The sequence below is a fragment of the Lolium rigidum genome, chromosome 7 (genome assembly GCF_022539505.1).
Source record: "Lolium rigidum isolate FL_2022 chromosome 7, APGP_CSIRO_Lrig_0.1, whole genome shotgun sequence".
NCBI classification, from domain to species: Eukaryota; Viridiplantae; Streptophyta; class Magnoliopsida; order Poales; family Poaceae; genus Lolium; species Lolium rigidum.
Genome location: NC_061514.1, coordinates 180,724,802 through 180,742,721, shown reverse-complemented (window position 1 = coordinate 180,742,721; position 17,920 = coordinate 180,724,802). Strand labels below are relative to the sequence as shown.

The 17,920-nt window shown below is 41.9% G+C and overlaps 1 protein-coding gene across 1 annotated transcript; it reads right to left on the bottom strand.

The window, feature by feature from the left end:
- Positions 1-16,606: 16,606 nt before the first annotated feature.
- Positions 16,607-17,695, bottom strand: LOC124672338 (B3 domain-containing protein Os03g0212300-like). Its single transcript, XM_047208582.1, has 4 exons — positions 17,612-17,695; positions 17,216-17,495; positions 16,961-17,127; positions 16,607-16,888 (listed from the first exon to the last, which is right to left on the bottom strand). Exons 1-4 carry the CDS (start codon positions 17,693-17,695, stop codon positions 16,607-16,609), a joined length of 813 nt encoding a protein of 270 aa, XP_047064538.1.
- Between the last annotated feature and the right edge of the window lie 225 nt (positions 17,696-17,920).

Here is a 17,920-nt window from a genome sequence, read left to right as displayed (position 1 = left end):
ACCTTTGTTGAATATCATGTGAGTTGCTATGCATGTTCGTCTTGTCTCGAAGTAAGGGCGATTTTCATGATCAAATGGTTTGAGTATGCATATTGTTAGAGAAGAACATTGGGCCGCTAACTAAAGCCATGATCCATGGTGGAAGTTTCGCTAAGAATTAATCCTCAATCTCTTATGAGAATATTATTCGTTGTTGAATGCCATGCATTAAAGAGGAGTCCATTATCTGTTCATGTTGTCCCGTATGGATGTCTAAGTTGAGAATAATCAAAAGCGAAAACCAATGCGAGCTTTCTCCTTAGACCTTTGTACAAAGTGTATAGAGGTACCCCTTTGATGACACTTGATTGAAACATATGCTATGCAATGATAATCCATGTTAATCCAAGCTAATTAGGACAAGGTGCGAGCACTATTGGTATACTATGCATGAGGCTTGCAACTTATAGGATGTCTTATACATAACACATATGATTTATTACTACCGTTGACAAAATTGTTTCTATGTTTTCAAAATGAAAAGCTCTAGCACAAAAATAGTAATCCATGCTTCCCTCCGCGGCGCCTATCTTCTACTTTATTGTTGAGTCGGCTTTACCTACTTCTTTCTATCTTCGAAGCAAACACTAGTATCAACTGTGTGCATTGATTCTTACATGTTTACCTATTGCACTTGTTATATTACTTGTGTTGACAATTATCCATGAGATATACATGTTGAAGTTGAAAGCAACTGCTGAAACTTATATCTTCCTTTGTGTTGCTTCAAAGCTTTCTACTAAGAATCTATTGCTTTATGAGTTAACTCTTTATGCAAGTCTTATTGATGCTTGTCTTGAAAGTATTATTCATGAAAAGTCTTTGCTATATGATTCATTTGTTTACTCATTATCTTCACCATTGCTTCGAATCGCTGCATTCATCTCATATGCTTTACAATAGTATTGATCAAGATTATGATAGCATGTCACTTCGTAAATTATCCTTGTTATCGTTTACCTACTCGAGGGCGCAGTAGGAACTAAGCTTGGGGATGCTTGATAATGCCCCAAACGTATCTATAATTTCTTATGTTCCATGCTACTTTTATGATGATACTCACATGTTTTATACACATTATATGTCATTATTATGCATTTTCCGGCACTAACCTATTGACGAGATGCCGAAGAGCCGCTGTCTGTTTCCTCGTTGCTTTTGGTTTCGTAAATCCTAGCAAAGGAAATATTCTCGGAATTGGACGAAATCAACGCCCGTGGTCTTATTTTTTCCACGAAGCTCCACGACCGAAAGGGATTACGAGCGGGCTGACGAGGCGCCGCCACAGCCTGTGGCGGCGCGGCCATGTGCTCGGGGCCGCGCGGCCGCCGGTTTGTGGGGCCTCGTGTCGCCCCCCTAAACCTACCCTTCCGCCTACTTAAAGCCTTCGTCGCGAAAACCCCCTGGCACTTCGAGAGCCACGATACCGAAAACCTTCCCGCAGACGCCGCCGTGCCCGCCAATCCCATCTCGGGGGATTCAGCGATCGCTCCGGCACCCCCGGCCGAGAGGGGAATCATCTCCCGGAGGCTCTTTCATCACCACGACTCGGGCTCCGGACCCGATGTGTGAGTAGTTCACCTCCTGGACTATGGGTCCATAGCAAGAGGCCAGATGGTTGTCTTCTCCTCATTGTGCTATCATGTTAGATCTTGTGAGCTGCCTCATCATGATCAAGATCATCTATTTGTAATGCTACATGTTGTGGCTTGTTGGGATCCGATGAATATTGAATACTATGTCAAGTTGATTATCAATCTATCATATATGTTGTTTATGTTCTTGCATGCTCTCCGTTGTTAGTAGAGGCTAGAGGCTGCCATCCGGGCCCTACATCCTTCGGCGGTGCGGATTTGCGTTGACTCGGCCGGCGAACCCGAGAATTCGAGATGCACCACGTCCCGGGACACCATACGCCACGTTTTGGCCGTTTGCGTCGGGCTAGGTGGCCTCAAAAACGAGAAAAAAAACGTTTTGACATGCACAACGGAGAGACCAAAAATCGTCGGCCATGGTACACCAGCAACCACGGCGCGACTTCAACTTCGTCGGCCATGGCAACTTTTCTTGTAGTGTTTGTTGGGATCCGATGAATATGGAATACTATGTCAAGTTGATTATCGATCTATCATATATGTGTTGTTTATGATCTTGCATGCTCTCCGTTGCTAGTAGAGGCTCTGGCCAAGTTGATACTTGTAACTCCAAGAGGGAGTATTTATGCTAGATAGTGGGTTCATGCCTCCATTGAATCTGGGACAATGACGAGAAAGTTCTAAGGTTGTGGATATGTCGTTGCCACTAGGGATAAAACATCAATGCTTTGTCTAAGGATATTTGTATTGTTTACATTACTGACAAGTACTTAATGCAACTGTCCGTTGTTTGCAACTTAATACCGGAAGGGGTGCGGATGCTAACCCGAAGGTGGACTTTTTAGGCATAGATGCATGCTGGATAGCGGTATATGTTCTTTGTCGTAATGCCCTAAGTAAATCTCATAGTAGTCATCATGATATGTATGTGCATTGTTATGCCCTCTCTATTTGTCAATTGCCCAACTGTAATTTGTTCACCCAACATGTTATTTATCTTATTGGAGAGACACCACTAGTGAACTGTGGAACCCGATCCATTCTTTTACATCTGAAATACAACCTACTGCAATCATTGTTCTCTGTTGTTTTCTGCAAGCAAACATCATTCTCCACAACATACATTTAATCCTTAGTTTTCAGCAAGCCGGTGAGATTGACAACCTCACTGTTAAGTTGGGGCAAAGTATTTTGATTGTGTTTTGCAGGTTCCACGTTGGCGCCGGAATCCCTGGTGTTGCGCCGCACTACACTTCTTCACCAACAACCTTCACGTGGCCTTCATCTCCTACTGGTTCGATAACCTTGGTTTCTTACTGAGGGAAAACTCGCTGCTGTACGCATCATACCTTCCTCTTGGGGTTCCCAACGGACGTGTGCTTTACCGTCACAAGCAGCTACTTTTCTGGCGCCGTTGCAAGCCCCGTCACGCGCAAGCAGCTGGCCCAACAATAAATGACACACGGTCATAGGAACCCCATCAAATTCAATGGTATCTTTGTATGGTCCAGTCCGAAACTCTACATGCACCATGTAATTGGCTTTCATATGGCCATTTTCACTCATTATATATAATATGGATTGGGATGCGGGAAATATTTCAGCTTCAGGTTTGCACATACCTCTTCACTAGCCAAATTGCGACAGCTACCACCATCAATGATGACCTTGCATGCTAACAACATTTGTTTGACACTGATTGCAGCGCCGATTTTAGAATTTGGTGTAACATTCAACACTTTTTGCGAGCAAACAATTGTAGGATAATGAGTCACATACGCATCAAGAGCACCATCACTAGAATAACCCTCATCATGCAAATGTTCAAAATCATGATCAACATCATCACCGATTTCATATTCGTTATCATCATTAATTAACATTACCTTTATGTTCTGACAATCCTTCTTGAAGTGGCCTTTGCCACCACATGTGTGACAAACCATATCTCGGTTTCTTGTTGTACACATAAAGGAACCAGTGTCAGCAGGTTGCACCATTTTATTTCCATTAGAAACAATAGATTCTGGTTTGCTTCATGAAGAACCACGAAAACTAGAAGGTGTACTTTGTGGAGGCGCACTACCAGCTGAACGTGGTGTAAAATGACCGCGCACTTTGATAGTACAAGCATTATATTGGGATTCTTCAGCCAATTGGGCTTGAGTTTCCCGTGCATGATGCAACAAATCATTCATGTCATGATATTTCTAATGACGAACAATATTCTTGATCTTAAATGTTAAACCAGATGAAAATTGCTACAAAGCTTGCTCGGGTTATTCACGCACCCGTGCGCGCTGCATCATCTCCTCCATCTCCTGAAAATAATCATCCATAGATTTGGAGTTTTGCTTCAAGTGCTGCAATTTATCATAGAGTGAACGGGAATAAAATTTTCCCGCATCACTTCCTTCATAGTTCTCCATGTAACATTTGGCGGGTTCATCTTCGTGCCTAGTACGCATAAGGCTATCCCACCAACGCAAATCATAGCCATCAAATTTCGAAGAAGCTAACTTGTTTTTTCTATCCTCGGTGTATGATACGTCTCAAGCGTATCTATAATTTGATGCTCCATGCTTTGTTTTAAATCAATTCGATCATATATGTTTTGCTTGCACTTCGATGCACTTTTATATGATTTTCGGCACTAACCTATTAACAAGATGCCACAATGACAGTTCCCTGTTTTGTATTTCAGAAAAGTTGTACAGGAAATATTCTCGGAATTGGATGAAACAAAAGCCGAATTGAAGTCAATATTTTACCGTAACGAAGACAGAGCCCAGAGGGGAGACAAAGAGGAGGCGCAAGGTGGCCACACCTACCCTAGGCGCGGCCTGGCCCTGGCCCGCGCCTAGGCATGGTGTGGGCCACCCAGGCGGCCGCCGACCTCGCCCTTCCTCCTATAAATTCCATTCGATGCAAAAAAACCCTAAATCAATCGGTCTCCATCCATGAAAAGTTTCGTAGCTCCGCCGCCATCGCAAACAAGATCTGGGGGACAGAAGTCTTTGTTCCAGCACCCTGCCGGGACGAGGAATTTCCCCCGGGGCCATCTCCATCGACTCCACCGCCATCTCCATCGCCGTTGCTGACTCTCATGATGAGGATGGAGTAGTTATGCCACGGGTCTGAGGGCTCTACCGGTAGCTATGTGGTTTATCTCTCTCTCCCATGGTGTGATCTTTCTGTGATCATGAGCTTTGTAATCTAGATGTCGTTATGCTATTCAAGTGGATTTTACTTATGTGATATCCGGAGACTCCTTGTCCCACGTGTGTAAAGCTGATAGTGTGTGCACCATGTGGGTCTCTTAGGCTATATTTCACAGAATACTTGTTCACTGAATTATGATTTGAGTTGGATGTCTCTATGAAATTATGGTGTGTTAGTACCTCCTATGAATGCTCAAAGTGACAGCTTGGGGTGTTCATTAGTACTTGGAAATACATCTTTAAGGTTTGCTTTTGCAGCCCTACGCGGTGAATTAGTGTTCGTTATCCAACCGGAGAATAGTTCAGAGTAGCATAGTGAAGTGTTTATATTTATATTCCTTTATGATATCATTGTTGAGAGTGATCACTAATGAAAGTATGATCCCTAGGCCTTGTTTCCAAACATCAAATCACCGTTTATTTACTATTTTACTGCATGTTTACTTGTTGTCTGATACGTCTCCAACGTATCTATAATTTCTTATGTTCCATGCTACTTTTATGATGATACACATATGTTTTATACACACTTTACATCATTTATATGCATTTTTCGGAACTAACCTATTGACGAGATGCCGAAGTGCCAGTTCTTGTTTTCTGCTGTTTTTGATTTCAGAAATCCTACAAAGGAAATATTCTCGGAATTGGACGAAATCAACGCCTAGTATCTTTTTTTTCCCGGAAGCTTCCAGAGCACCGAAGAGGGGCCAGAGGGGAGCCAGGGGGCCACCCCACAAGGCGGCGCGGCCAAGGGGGGGGCGCCCCCCTATGGTGGGGCCACCCTCTGGCTCTCCCGAGGCTGCCCTTCCGCCTATATAAAGCCTCCATCGCGAAAACCCTATCGCAATAAGCCACGATACGAGAAAAGTTCCAGAGCCGCCGCCATCGCGAAGCCAAGATTCGGGGGACAGAAGTCTCTGTTCCGGCACGCCGCCGGGATGGGGAATTGCCCCCGGAAGGCATCTCCATCGACACCACCGCCATCTTCATCAACGCTGCTGTCTCCCATGATGAGGAGGGAGTAGTTCTCCTCCGAGGCTAAGGGCTGTACCGTAGCTATGTGGTTCATCTCTCTCTCCCATGTGATCTTTATGTGATCATGAGCTTTGTGATCTAGTTGAATATCATCTATGTGATACTCTAGTGATGTTATTAAAGTATTCTATTCCTCCTTCATGATGTAATGTTGACAGTGTGTGCATCATGTAGTACTTGGCATAGGTTATGATTGTAATCTCTTGTAGATTATGAAGTTAACTATTACTATGATAGTATTGTTGTGATCTATTCCCTCTTTCATAGCCTGACGGTGACAGTGTGCATGCTATGTTAGTACTCGGTATAATTGCAATGGTTTATTATGCACTCTAAGGTTACTTAAATATGAACACCGAATGTTGTGGAGCTTGTTAACTCCGGCTTGAGGGAGCTCTTGTAGCCCTACACAATGAATGGTGTTTGTCATCCAACAAGAGGGTGTAGAGAAAGTAGTATTTGTTTAATCGGTTATGTGATCAATGTTGAGAGTGTCCACTAGTGAAAGTATGATCCCTAGGCCTTGTTTCCGAATATCGAAACTCCGTTTATTTACTGTTCTACTGCATGTTTACTTGCTGCCATATTTTAAACAGATTGTTATTACCACTCATATTCATCCATATCACTTGTATTTCACTATCTCTTCGCCGAACTAGTGCACCTATACATCTGACAAGTGTATTGGGTGTGTTGGGGACACAAGAGACTTCTTGTATCGTAATTGCAGGGTTGCTTGAGAGGGATATCTTTGACCTCTACCTCCCTGAGTTCGATAAACCTTGGGTGATTCACTTAACGGAAACTTGCTGCTGTTCTACAAACCTCTGCTCTTGGAGGCCCAACACTGTCTACAGGAATAGAAGCGTGCGTAGAAATCATTGTCATATTTATTTCAGATTGTTATTACCACTTATATTCATCAGTATCACTTGCATTTTACTATCTCTTCGCCGAACTAGTGCACCTATACATCTGACAAGTGTATTGGGTGTGTTGGGGACACAAGAGACTTCTTGTATCGTAATTGCAGGGTTGCTTGAGAGGGATATCTTTGACCTCTACCTCCCCGAGTTCGATAAACCTTGGGTGATCCACTTAAAGGAAACTTGCTGCTGTTCTACAAACCTCTGCACTTGGAGGCCCAACACTGTCTACAAGAATAGAAGCGTGCATAGACATCAAGATCTTTTCTGGCACCGTTGCCGGGGAGGTAAGGTAAAAGGTACTCACATCCTCTGGCTACTAAGTTTTCTAGTTGCTGTTGAGTGCTCAAAGTTATTTCCTTTAGATTCCGCAATTACATCTTTTTGTTTCTTGTTTTTATTTTCACTAGTTAGGCTTAATGGAAAACAACAAACAAATATTAGAGAGCTCTATAGTATTTATCTTGAGTTAGGACATGAGGTGTTTGAAGAGAAAATTAAAAAAAACCTATGAAACTTTACTTGCATGCTGGTAGCAATGTTATTAGTATGAATTCTTTGAACACCATTATTGCTAATGCTATGAAAAGTCTAAGCTTGGAAAAGCTAGTTTTTATGACAATTATCTTTTTAGTCCCCCAACTTTAGAGGAGGAAATTTGCTATGATGATACTATGCCTCCAATATATGATGATTATGTTATTTTCAGGCCACCTACTATTGAGGAGAAAATTAATTATGATTACAATGCCTCCTATATTTGATGATTATGGTGATGAGAATAATAATGATAGCTATTTTGTTGAATTTGCTCCCACTACGATTAATAAGAATGACTATGCTTATGTGGGGAGTAATAATTATTTTATGCATGTAGCTCATGATAAGAATGTTTTATGTGATAGTTATATTGTTGAGTTTATTCATGATGCTACTGAAAATTATTATGTGGGAGGAAAATATGGTTGTAGAAGTTTTCCTGGTAATAAAATACCTCTATATATGCTGAAAGTTTTGAAGTTACTCTTGTTTTATCTTCCTATGCTTGTCACTTTGTTCTTTGTGAATTTATTTGTGTACAAGATTCATGCATAGGAAGTGGTTTATAATTAAATTTGTTTTATATTTGCTTCTTGGTGCTCTCTTTTACTTCAATTCATATTTCTTATGTTAGCATCTTCTTAAATTACTAAGCCTAGCTGAAAGGCGTTAAAGAAAAGCGCTTATGGGAGATAACCCATTGTTTTATTTCTGTAATTTTTTTTGTTGAGTCTTGGAAGTTATTACCTCTGTAATAACCTCTCCTTGTCATTTTTATTTCGTTTTTGTGCCAATAATAGCCTCTAATAGGAAGAAAGTAAGATTTGGGAAACTTGCTGTCCTGAAAACAGATTATGTGCTGTTACCATAAAAAATCGTATAAATAGCCAGAGAGGAATTTTGAGCTTCCATTGTTTATGCATATGCCCCTGGTTATTATCTAACTTTCGTTAGTTGACCACTTTTCGAGATGAGCAACAAAAGGTTTTCGGAAAAATCGATCTCTACCTGTTGTTCTGTTTTGACAGATTTCTACCACTATTTGCATTTGTCTCTTAAATCTCTTTCATTTTGATTTCTTTTGATCAAAGAGCTTTTTTTAAGAGTTACTACAGTAGCTAATTCTCTAATACATGTTTGATATATGTTAGAACTGAAACCAAGTGGATTTGTTTATTTTGATTGTACTAATGCTGCTAATAGAGAATTATGTGAAGTTTTGTATGAAGGAAGTTTTCAAGTGTAGGGAGAGAAGAATGATGTGATGAGATGAAGAATGGCAAAATCTCAAGCTTGGGAAATATCCAAGAGGTACAAGCGTCAATGCTTGGGGATGCCCAAGGCATCCCCTCTTCATCAACAAAGCAACATGTCATCTCTCTATGCGCTATATTTTTTTTGCTTCATACACTATGTGTTGTTCTTGGAGCGTCTTTTTTATTATTTTAGTTTATTTTTATTTTTTGTAGCATATGGTTGTATCCCGTCACATTTATTTTGGAGAGAGACACGCTCCATTTTAATTGTATAGAACGCTCTAGTTTTCGCTCTTATTGTTCTGCGAGTGTTCTAGTTTTCTAGTACTGCGTTTAGCTCTTTTTCTTTCACTCGAATTTTTTTCAGAGCTCGTTAGTATTCTTTATTTTTGAATGATTAGCTCTCTGGTCCATATTGTATTTCATCTCTAAGAGCTATTTCAAATAAGTTGATTGGTGTTGGATACGAGTAAAATATGTCATGACTATAGTGATGCAAAAGGAAACTTGTCTAGACTGTGGCATATACTTTGATATGTCATGTTGGATGTTATTCTTGTCATATGCTTAGTATTTACTGTTGTAGCATGACTTGTTTCAAATGGCTGAGAGTTCATAATGTGTCATTGAAAGAATCATGTGTTGTTTCTATCATAAATGCATAATATTATGGTATTCTCCTTTGATGCTTTATTGGGTTGACTTGGCGCATGCGTATACCATGTTATGACTATAATCAGTTAACTAAAGACTCTATGATCATTTAGTTTTTTACTTGTAATATCACTTTATGCTTTGATTGACAATGTTTTGTCACTATGCATGATTATGACCATTATTGCCCTCTTAGTTGGCCGCTCCCAGTCTTTTGCTAGCTTTCGCCTGTACTGAGTATGAACTCTACTCGTGCATCCAACCACCATTAAACTAAAGTTTGCCAATTGTTTACACCCTATCTACCTAATAGCATTATTGCTATTCCAAGTATGCTCATCATGTTTTTATTTATCTTTCAAATTAAAGTTTGGCATGAGAAAATTAGTCAGTAAAGCTCTCACAAACTTGATGGCACATTTATTTTCTTGCACTTAATAAATTTGATCATTGTGTCTATGTTATGAAGTTTATATGTTTGGAAAATTCAGTTGGGAGTTAGTATAACCCTGCTTTCATGGGGAACACTTTCAACATTGCACTTATATTTAGGTGATGTTATGTTCTTTTGTTTATGGATGTCTAGCGGTGCGAAATAAAATGAAAATTTATAAGTACATGGAGTTTGTACATGAGTTAGAGAAACACTCGGGCCGCTAATCTAAGCCATGCATCATTCATGGTGGAAATTTACAGCTAAACCATAGTGATCATTCTATGAAGCATTTTCAATAAAAAGCTATACCCATAGTAAATAAAAAATTGTTGAGATGCTCATTGTCTGTTTGTCTTACCATTTTGGCATGGGATTGCTCCTACAAGAGTACTTCCATATCATCGCGCAAGAGGTACCCGTTGGCGGTTCTCAATGATACATGTATACTTACAATGACAAGCACTTATTTGGGACCTAAGTTGAGCAGCATGAGGTTTAGGTACTCGCATTCAAGGGGCATGAGATTTTCAACATGTGATTTGTCAAGCATATAGCTCATATTTGACTCACATTAACTTTAACCATTCAAGGTGCTTATGATAGAAGCAATGAGAGCTCAAAGCTAATAAGTAGCATACTTTTTGGAAGGTTTATAAAACTTCTTTATCTTGCTTACTCTGCAAAGAGTCTCTCTTTTACTTTTATGTTGAATCTTCATCTTCTACTTTATGCACCAATTAAGAGAGCATAGTTGTCATTCTTAGTGCAATGTGCATAGTCCCAAAATTATTATTGATTGATTCATGATTATGCTATTGCTTGTTCTTAAATTACTTGTATCTAGGCATCCTTTGAACTTTAAAGGTGTCCTAGCATTTATGTTTTTCTATTCCATAAAGAACATGTTGAGTACCACTTTGTTATGTCTACTCTATGCTCATAAACAAATAGTTGCTTTTAATGCACTATTATTCATGATCCTTTGTTTGAGTTACTCTTCATGTTATAACATAGTTGTTAAGTTCTATTGAATTATATCTATCATGCCTATGTTTAGAGTACTTAGATCCCAACTCACAATGCTTTACATGCTTGATCAAGATTGTGTTGGATGCATATCACCTCAAAATTTATTTTGTTATCACTTACCTACTCGAGGACGAGCAGGAGTTAAGCTTGGGGATGCTTGATACGTCTAAAATGTATCTGTAATTTTTGATGCCCCATGCTTGTTTTACATCAATTTATATATGTTTTGATTACACTTCGATGCACTTTTATATGATTTCCGGCACTAACCTATTAACAAGATGCCACAGTGTCAGTTCCCTATTTTCTGCTGTTTTGTATTTCAGAAAAGTTGTATAGAAAATATTCTCGGAATTGGACGAAACAAAATCCAAAGTCAATATTTTACCGTAATGAAGACAGAGTCCAGAGGGGAGACAAAGAAGAGGCGCAGGGTGGCCACACCTACCCTAGGCGTGACCAGGCCCTGACCCGCGCCTAGGCATGGTGTGGGCCACCCAGGTGGCCACCGATCTCACCCTTCCGCCTATAAATTCGCTTCGACGCAAAAACCCTAAATCAATCGGCCTCCATCCACGAAAAGTTCCGTAGCTCCACCGTTGTCGCAGACAAGATCCAGAGGATAGAAGTCTCTCTTCCGGCACCCTGCCGGGATGAGGAATTTCCCTCGGAGCCATCTCCATCGACTCCACCGCCATCTCCATCGCCGTTGCTGACTCCCATGATGAGGAGGGAGTAGTTCTCCCCCGGGGTTGAGGGCTCTACCGGTAGCTATGTGGTTTATCTCTCTCTTCCATGGTGTGATCTTTATGTGATCATGAGCTTTGTAATCTAGATGTCGTTATGCTATTCAAGTGGATTTTACTTATGTGATCTTTGGAGACTCCTTGTCCCACATGTGTAAAGGTGATAGTGTGTGCAACGTGTGGGTCTCTTAGGCTATATTTCACAGAATACTTGTGCACTGAATTATGATTTGAGTTGGATGTTTCTATGAAATTATGGTGTGTTAGTACCTCCTATGAATGCTCAAAGTGGCAGCGTGGGGTGTTCATTGGTACTTGCAAATACATCTTTAAGGTTTGCTTTTGCAGCCCTACGCGGTGAATTAGTGTTCATTATCCAACCGGAGAGTAGTTCAGAGTAGCATAGTGAAGCGCTTATATTTATATTCTTTTATGATATCATTGTTGAGAGTGACCATTGGTGAAAGTATTTTCCTAGGCCTTGTTTCCAAACATTGAATCACCATTTATTTACTGTTTTACTGCATGTTTACTTGCTACCATATTTATTTCAGATTGCTATTACCACTCATATTCATCCATATCACTTGCATTTTACTATCTCTTCGCCGAACTAGTGCATATATACATCTGACAAGTGTATTGGGTGTGTTGAGGACACAAGAAACTTCTTGTATCGTAATTGCAGGGTTGCTTGAGAGGGATATTTTTAACCTCTACCTCCCTGAGTTCGATAAACCTTGGGTGATCCACTTAAGGGAAACTTTTTGTTGTTCTTCAAACCTCTGCATTTGGAGGCCCAACACTGTCTACAATAATAGAAGCGTGCGTAGACATCAGTGTACTCATGGATATGCCATAACTTTTCTATCTTTAGCTCCCAAATAAGGTATTCTTCAACATCAGGAGAGCCCTTAAATCTGGGAATTGAAAATTTTGGTTTGTCTAGTCCGTCCTCCTCGCAGTTAGCATGGTGGACATCAAAATTACTAAAATTATTTCATGGAGCAAAGGCATAAAATCTACAACCTACGGGCGCGACACCAGCATTGGTCATACCCACCATCACCGTTGCCATGACCAACACCATGGCCATGATCAACCAGCGCAACAATATAATGGTGTTGAGCCCCTTGCGGCTCTCGTGCATAAGCAACATCATCACCCTCATTGTCACCATGAACACTAGCATCATCATGGTGTTGCGGGTGCTGTCGTTCAACGAGAGTCCTCAATTCAGCCACAACTCGTGGCAAATCAGTGAGGGATGTTTCAATTCCTGCCACTTGAGTTTGTGTTTGTGCAGCCATGCCAGTGACCTCATACACTTTCATCTGTACACTGATGCAAACCTGATTGAATGGGTTCAACAACATTATTTATCTTGATCTTCAAGTGATGATGCAAAGCTTCATACTAGTTCCATTGCACCACTTATGTAGGATCCTTTTTCCGTTGCACATTAACATCACTAGTAGACATGATTACTAGGTTCGTGCAAGCAAAATAAAGTTCATGGTGGAACTCTCACAACTCACTCAAAACATAAAAAGCCAATATATCTTACCTTTCCAAATTGAATTAAGATAGCATACCAACTTGTATAGTCAGAACATGCATGGATGAGCCGAAGCGAATACCAAGAGAAAACTAACACACAACAAACCAAGGATATATGGTAGGGCTTGGTTTGGATACCTAACAACACCAATTCACAAATCCTAGTATTGATCGTATGACTTAAACCCACGTAAACACATACAGTAGAGATAAATGGGGCAAATGCAACTCTGAAAATAAGCTCAAATATGAGGTATGTCGGAGTTATGCTTGTGTTGCAATGCACAAGGAGACACACTAGCAAACAACTCAATATCAACGGGCACAAGATTTCTCAATCTACTAGTGCAAACAACAAACTTGGTGTAACATTTAGCCACCTCTCTCTCTCTCTCTCTTTGATTTTTTAACCCTCTTTTTTGTACTATTTTTCATGAAATTGTAGCTACAATAAATTTCTTCACAATGGTACACCACAAAGCACTCATATACTTGGCGTAACAATATGTCGCACTGCGGAATTTTTCTAGCACGGTGCACGAAAAAGCACTCCAATACTTCCTATTTGAGCAGCCCATAGAGCAAGAATTAGCTAGTTTAGCAGGCAAGTTCTATGCCAAAGGAAGAAAGGTTTATACCTATGTTTAACAAAATAAACGGACACGGACTCTATGTGGAGTAAATTTGAAACGAAAACAGAAAAACGGCACGGACTGTACCATTATGGGGAAACACGCTGATGTTGTGCCACAATAGAAGGCTTGTATACAACTCCGACCAGACACCCATCTCGCCAAAACTTGTAGGCTTTGAATATTTGCTTGATAGGCTCTGGACAAAAAAGATGTATCGAGGGGGAAGGTTGTCTCTTGAGAAAATGTATAGATGTTAAATATAATACTAGGAACCCTAATATCCTTTGTTGCCAAGATGCCAATCCATCTATTTTCTGGAAATGAATGGTGTGGGCATCTAGGGAAGCAAAGTTCGGTTATAAATGGAAGGTTGGAAATGGTAGGTCTGTTAGATTTAGGAGGACATTTGATTTGGTAATGCACCTCCTGCTATCCAGTATTGGGATATTTTTTTTGTGGTTAATCAGCAAACCCAGACTATAGCTAACTTGTGGGATGGGCAACAATTATTGTGCACTTTTAGGAGAACTACTCCGATGATGGAGCGGTGCATAGAGATACTAGAGATCAATAAAGTTTTTTTTTTGACTCAGAGGATCAACTAATTTGAAAGTATGAATCAAATGTGATTTATTCTTCAAAATATTTATATGCCATAATTAATTATATAGGGGTTGAACAAGTCTATTTGCCTCCTGTGTGGGATCTTAGGAGCCCACCTAGAGCCCAAGTTTCCTTATGGCTTCTCTCCCAGAAGAAGATTATGACTAGGGATAATCTGAGGAAGAGAGGGTTCTAAAGAAACCTTTAGAATGCACTTTATGTAAAGAAATAGAATCGGTCAATCACTGGTTCTATGATTGCTTGGTATCTATAGAACAGCTGGATGTTTTATGCACTTTATGTAAAGAAACCTTTAGAATGCACTGGATGTTTTCGAAGTCTTTAATGCGATGATTACTGATTTCTTTTCCTTAGCTTCTAAATGCTTGTGCAATCAAAAAATACCCACAACTTAATATCATTCCATCTGCTGTTATATGGAGCATTTGGAATAGTAGGAACAATTTAGTTGTTAACCGAAAAACTTAGATATCCATGAAGTAGTTGTGGGAAATGATTCTATCCTATCTGCGAACATGGAGAGTGCTATTCAAAGACCAGATTTTGGAGCCTGTGGATCAGTTCAGAGCTCTCTTGATCATAAATGAAGATCCTCCCGTTGCTTATGCCGGACTGAACTGCACGTCTGTCAGTTGGATCACAACCTGGAAAACATTCTCTTCGACCTCGCATAGTGGGCGTGCTACAGAAGCTTACCTGAAGGAGCACCCTGAGAAAGCTGAGGATGCAGTTCATATGATCTGGTTGAACACAAAAATCCTGGGCGTCAGGAAGCTGGGGGTTGGGGTCTAAGTTAAGTAGTTTTTAGGTGTGTCAGTTCCAACATATGTATTACTCCCTCCGTTTCATGAAATTGAGATTTGTCAAATCATGTGGCCCATACACCATTATTACACCGTCCAAGGCGGTAAGCCACCCACCGGCGAAAAACTACGGTGATGGAGAAGTTCCGGACAGAAATGTTGTCTGCATTATAGCAGTCCGAACGCCAAAGCAGCAGGACTAGCCCCTTTGTACCATCAGCATCGATCGCGGCATGGGAGTCGAAAAGAGTCCCTGCAATCTCATTTCTACAGTAATACTGTCCATGAAAGCAGTCAATTTGGAGTCCTGCATACTGATATCATTTTGCAGCGCATGCAGTGAATAAGTGCCCTAATTGCAGCCCTTGTAGACGGGTGATTCAGTCCCCTGAGGCCCTGTTTGGTAGGCAGGTTTACAAGTGGATTTAAGTGTTTTATCCCGGCCTAACCCGATACTCCCCAAAACACTCGACAGATCGTTTGGCAGCCCGGTTTTAGTTAGGTTGAAACCCACGAAACACCAGAAACCACGCCGGGAAAGGAGTGGATCGGAAACGCTCCAGGTACCTCGCGTTTTTTACTCGCCTCAAAACTCAATGCTCTGTCGGCGCAGCGGAGCGCGCTCTGGCCGCTGTCAACTTCTTCTCCACCTCCGCTACAGCTGACGACTTCTTCTCTCCTGCCGCCGCCGACCTCCTGTGCTTCCACCGCGCTGCACCTTGGTCCATCCTTACGACACAGAGTGCACCTAGCTGGTTGGTTACACAAAGAGCACTACGGCACAAACAGCGCTCCGGGCTGATTGATTAATTTTTGTAGCCTTTCGATTGCACCACGTGAGCATTCTCACGAGTTTCAATCTCCGCTTCATAATGATTTTCTGTTTGTGATATTTTTATTCTTTTGAGCAAGTTACTTGTAGAATCACCCCTACCTTCCAAACAGATGAATCAGCGGAGAGTATTGATAATGAAGGGGATTGTAGTGTAATAAAGTGTTTTGGGTGACAAGAGTGTTTTCACCCAATACACTTACAAAAATACTCTCAGATACTCAGTAGTACACTCCTACCAAACAAGGCCTGAGATGCGAGAGTGTTTCATCCATTGGAAACTAGTTAAACCACAAGCAGACCCTCTAAAGTCTAAATGGCACACGAACAGACCAAATTTTACAAACAGGTACAGATAAATGGTCACAGACCAAGTCCAAGTCACACGACGAACACAGTGGTTACTAGCAACAACAGCTAACAAATCCTGGAACTGAAAGTCCACAAACGCAAACACAAAACCGACAAAGTTTACAGACAGACAACACATAGCAGGCATCTAAATGGCACACGAACAGAGCAGAAATTTTACAAACAGGTAGTACAGATAACTGGTGCTTCAGACCAAGTCACACCACGAACACAGTGGTTACTAGCAGCAGCAGCTAACAAATCCTGAACTGAAAGCCTACAAACACAAATCGGCATCCACCGCCCATGGCGCCGCGCCTATCATTCCAGGAAGGTGTCATCTCGCTTGCGCACCTCCACCTTGAGTGCGTGGTCGTCGCCTACCCCTACCCCGCGCAGCGCACGGAAGAAGCAGACGTCGCCGACGCCGAGGCCGTTGTCGACGCAGAACTGGTGCCACCCATACCTGAGCGTCGCGCGGGTCTTGCCATCCGCCCGGACGTTGTGCTTCAGGGACACGCTCCACTTCTCCCCGCGCATCCGCAGCACCACCTCTCTCCTCCTGTCGTACCCGTGCGCGTTCTGGAACGCCGGCGGCACGTTCTGCACCGCCAAGGCAAGGAATTAGCACAACTGAGCTAGTAATTGTACATGATGTTCTCAGCGTCTCATTACCAGGTACTGCTTCTGCCTGTCGCCCAGGTGGCTCGGTTTCAGCGTGACCGTGAACTGCGACGTCAGCGCGTCGTCCATCTTCATCTCCGCCGTGCTGCTGCTGCTGATGTCGTTGCTGACACTGTCCATGCTGTTGTTGGTGCCGCTGTGGCTGCTGGTTCCACTGCCTGTGTCTGGCCAAATGCGAAATCATCCTTCTTAATTCTGTTCTTGCAAGCTAAGACATACTAGAAGAGAAAGAAGAAGCGTGTGTACTGGTGTCGTCGTCGTCGTGGTAGTGTCTGCGGCACATGCTTCCGTCGAACACCTTGACTGTGAGAACGGCGTCGCCATCGTAACTGAAGACGAGGAAGTTCCCGAGCCCAATGTCGTGAGCACGGGCGAACGGCTGCCAGCCGCGCTCCAGGTACATGTGGCCTTCGCCGTCGAACAGCACAGCCACGTCCCACAGGCGACGACCGCCGCTTGCCTCCCGCAGCTTCACTTCACGGGGCTCTTGCCCGTCCAGCAACTTGGCGAACTTGTCAGGCACCCTCTGCAGCAAGGATCAAGCTCAAGCAGCGTTCAAAGTTTAACCGACAAAACTTCAGATATCAAAGTGTAGAAAACAGCGAGGAGATCATATCCAACTAGGATGTACTATGTACCTACCAGTTTTTCCCAGGTATTTTGGAGTATGATCATGAAGAACTCAAAATCCGACAAGTCTGGGAAGACGGCCGTCTCCGCTTCCATCTTTAGCAAAACCCTCTGGTTCTTCTTCCTCTTGCTCCTCCCTCCGTCGCCTCTCACATGTGCAGCAATGGTATTAATTAAGCTTCTTCTCCCGGATACCTCCTACAGGCTACAGCCTCCACTCAGCTCCTTATCGTTCATGCTACAGGAAAAGTAAAGATGGATGCATCAAAGCCACTGCTTTCATCTTTGTAGGTTCCGTCTTCATGTACAGTAGTTTCCATC

What these genes read in the sequence shown, in the direction of transcription:
- LOC124672338 (XM_047208582.1), bottom strand. Translation starts at nt 17,695, where the DNA reads ATGGAAGCGGAGACGGCCGTCTTCCCAGACTTGTCGGATTTTGAGTTC. An exon ending in AAAATACCTGGGAAAAACTG is followed by an intron (nt 17,496 to 17,611) that starts GTAGGTACATAG and finishes TCCTTGCTGCAG; the next exon opens with AGGGTGCCTGACAAGTTCGC. An exon ending in ACAGGCAGAAGCAGTACCTG is followed by an intron (nt 16,889 to 16,960) that starts GTAATGAGACGC and finishes TTGGCGGTGCAG; the next exon opens with AACGTGCCGCCGGCGTTCCA.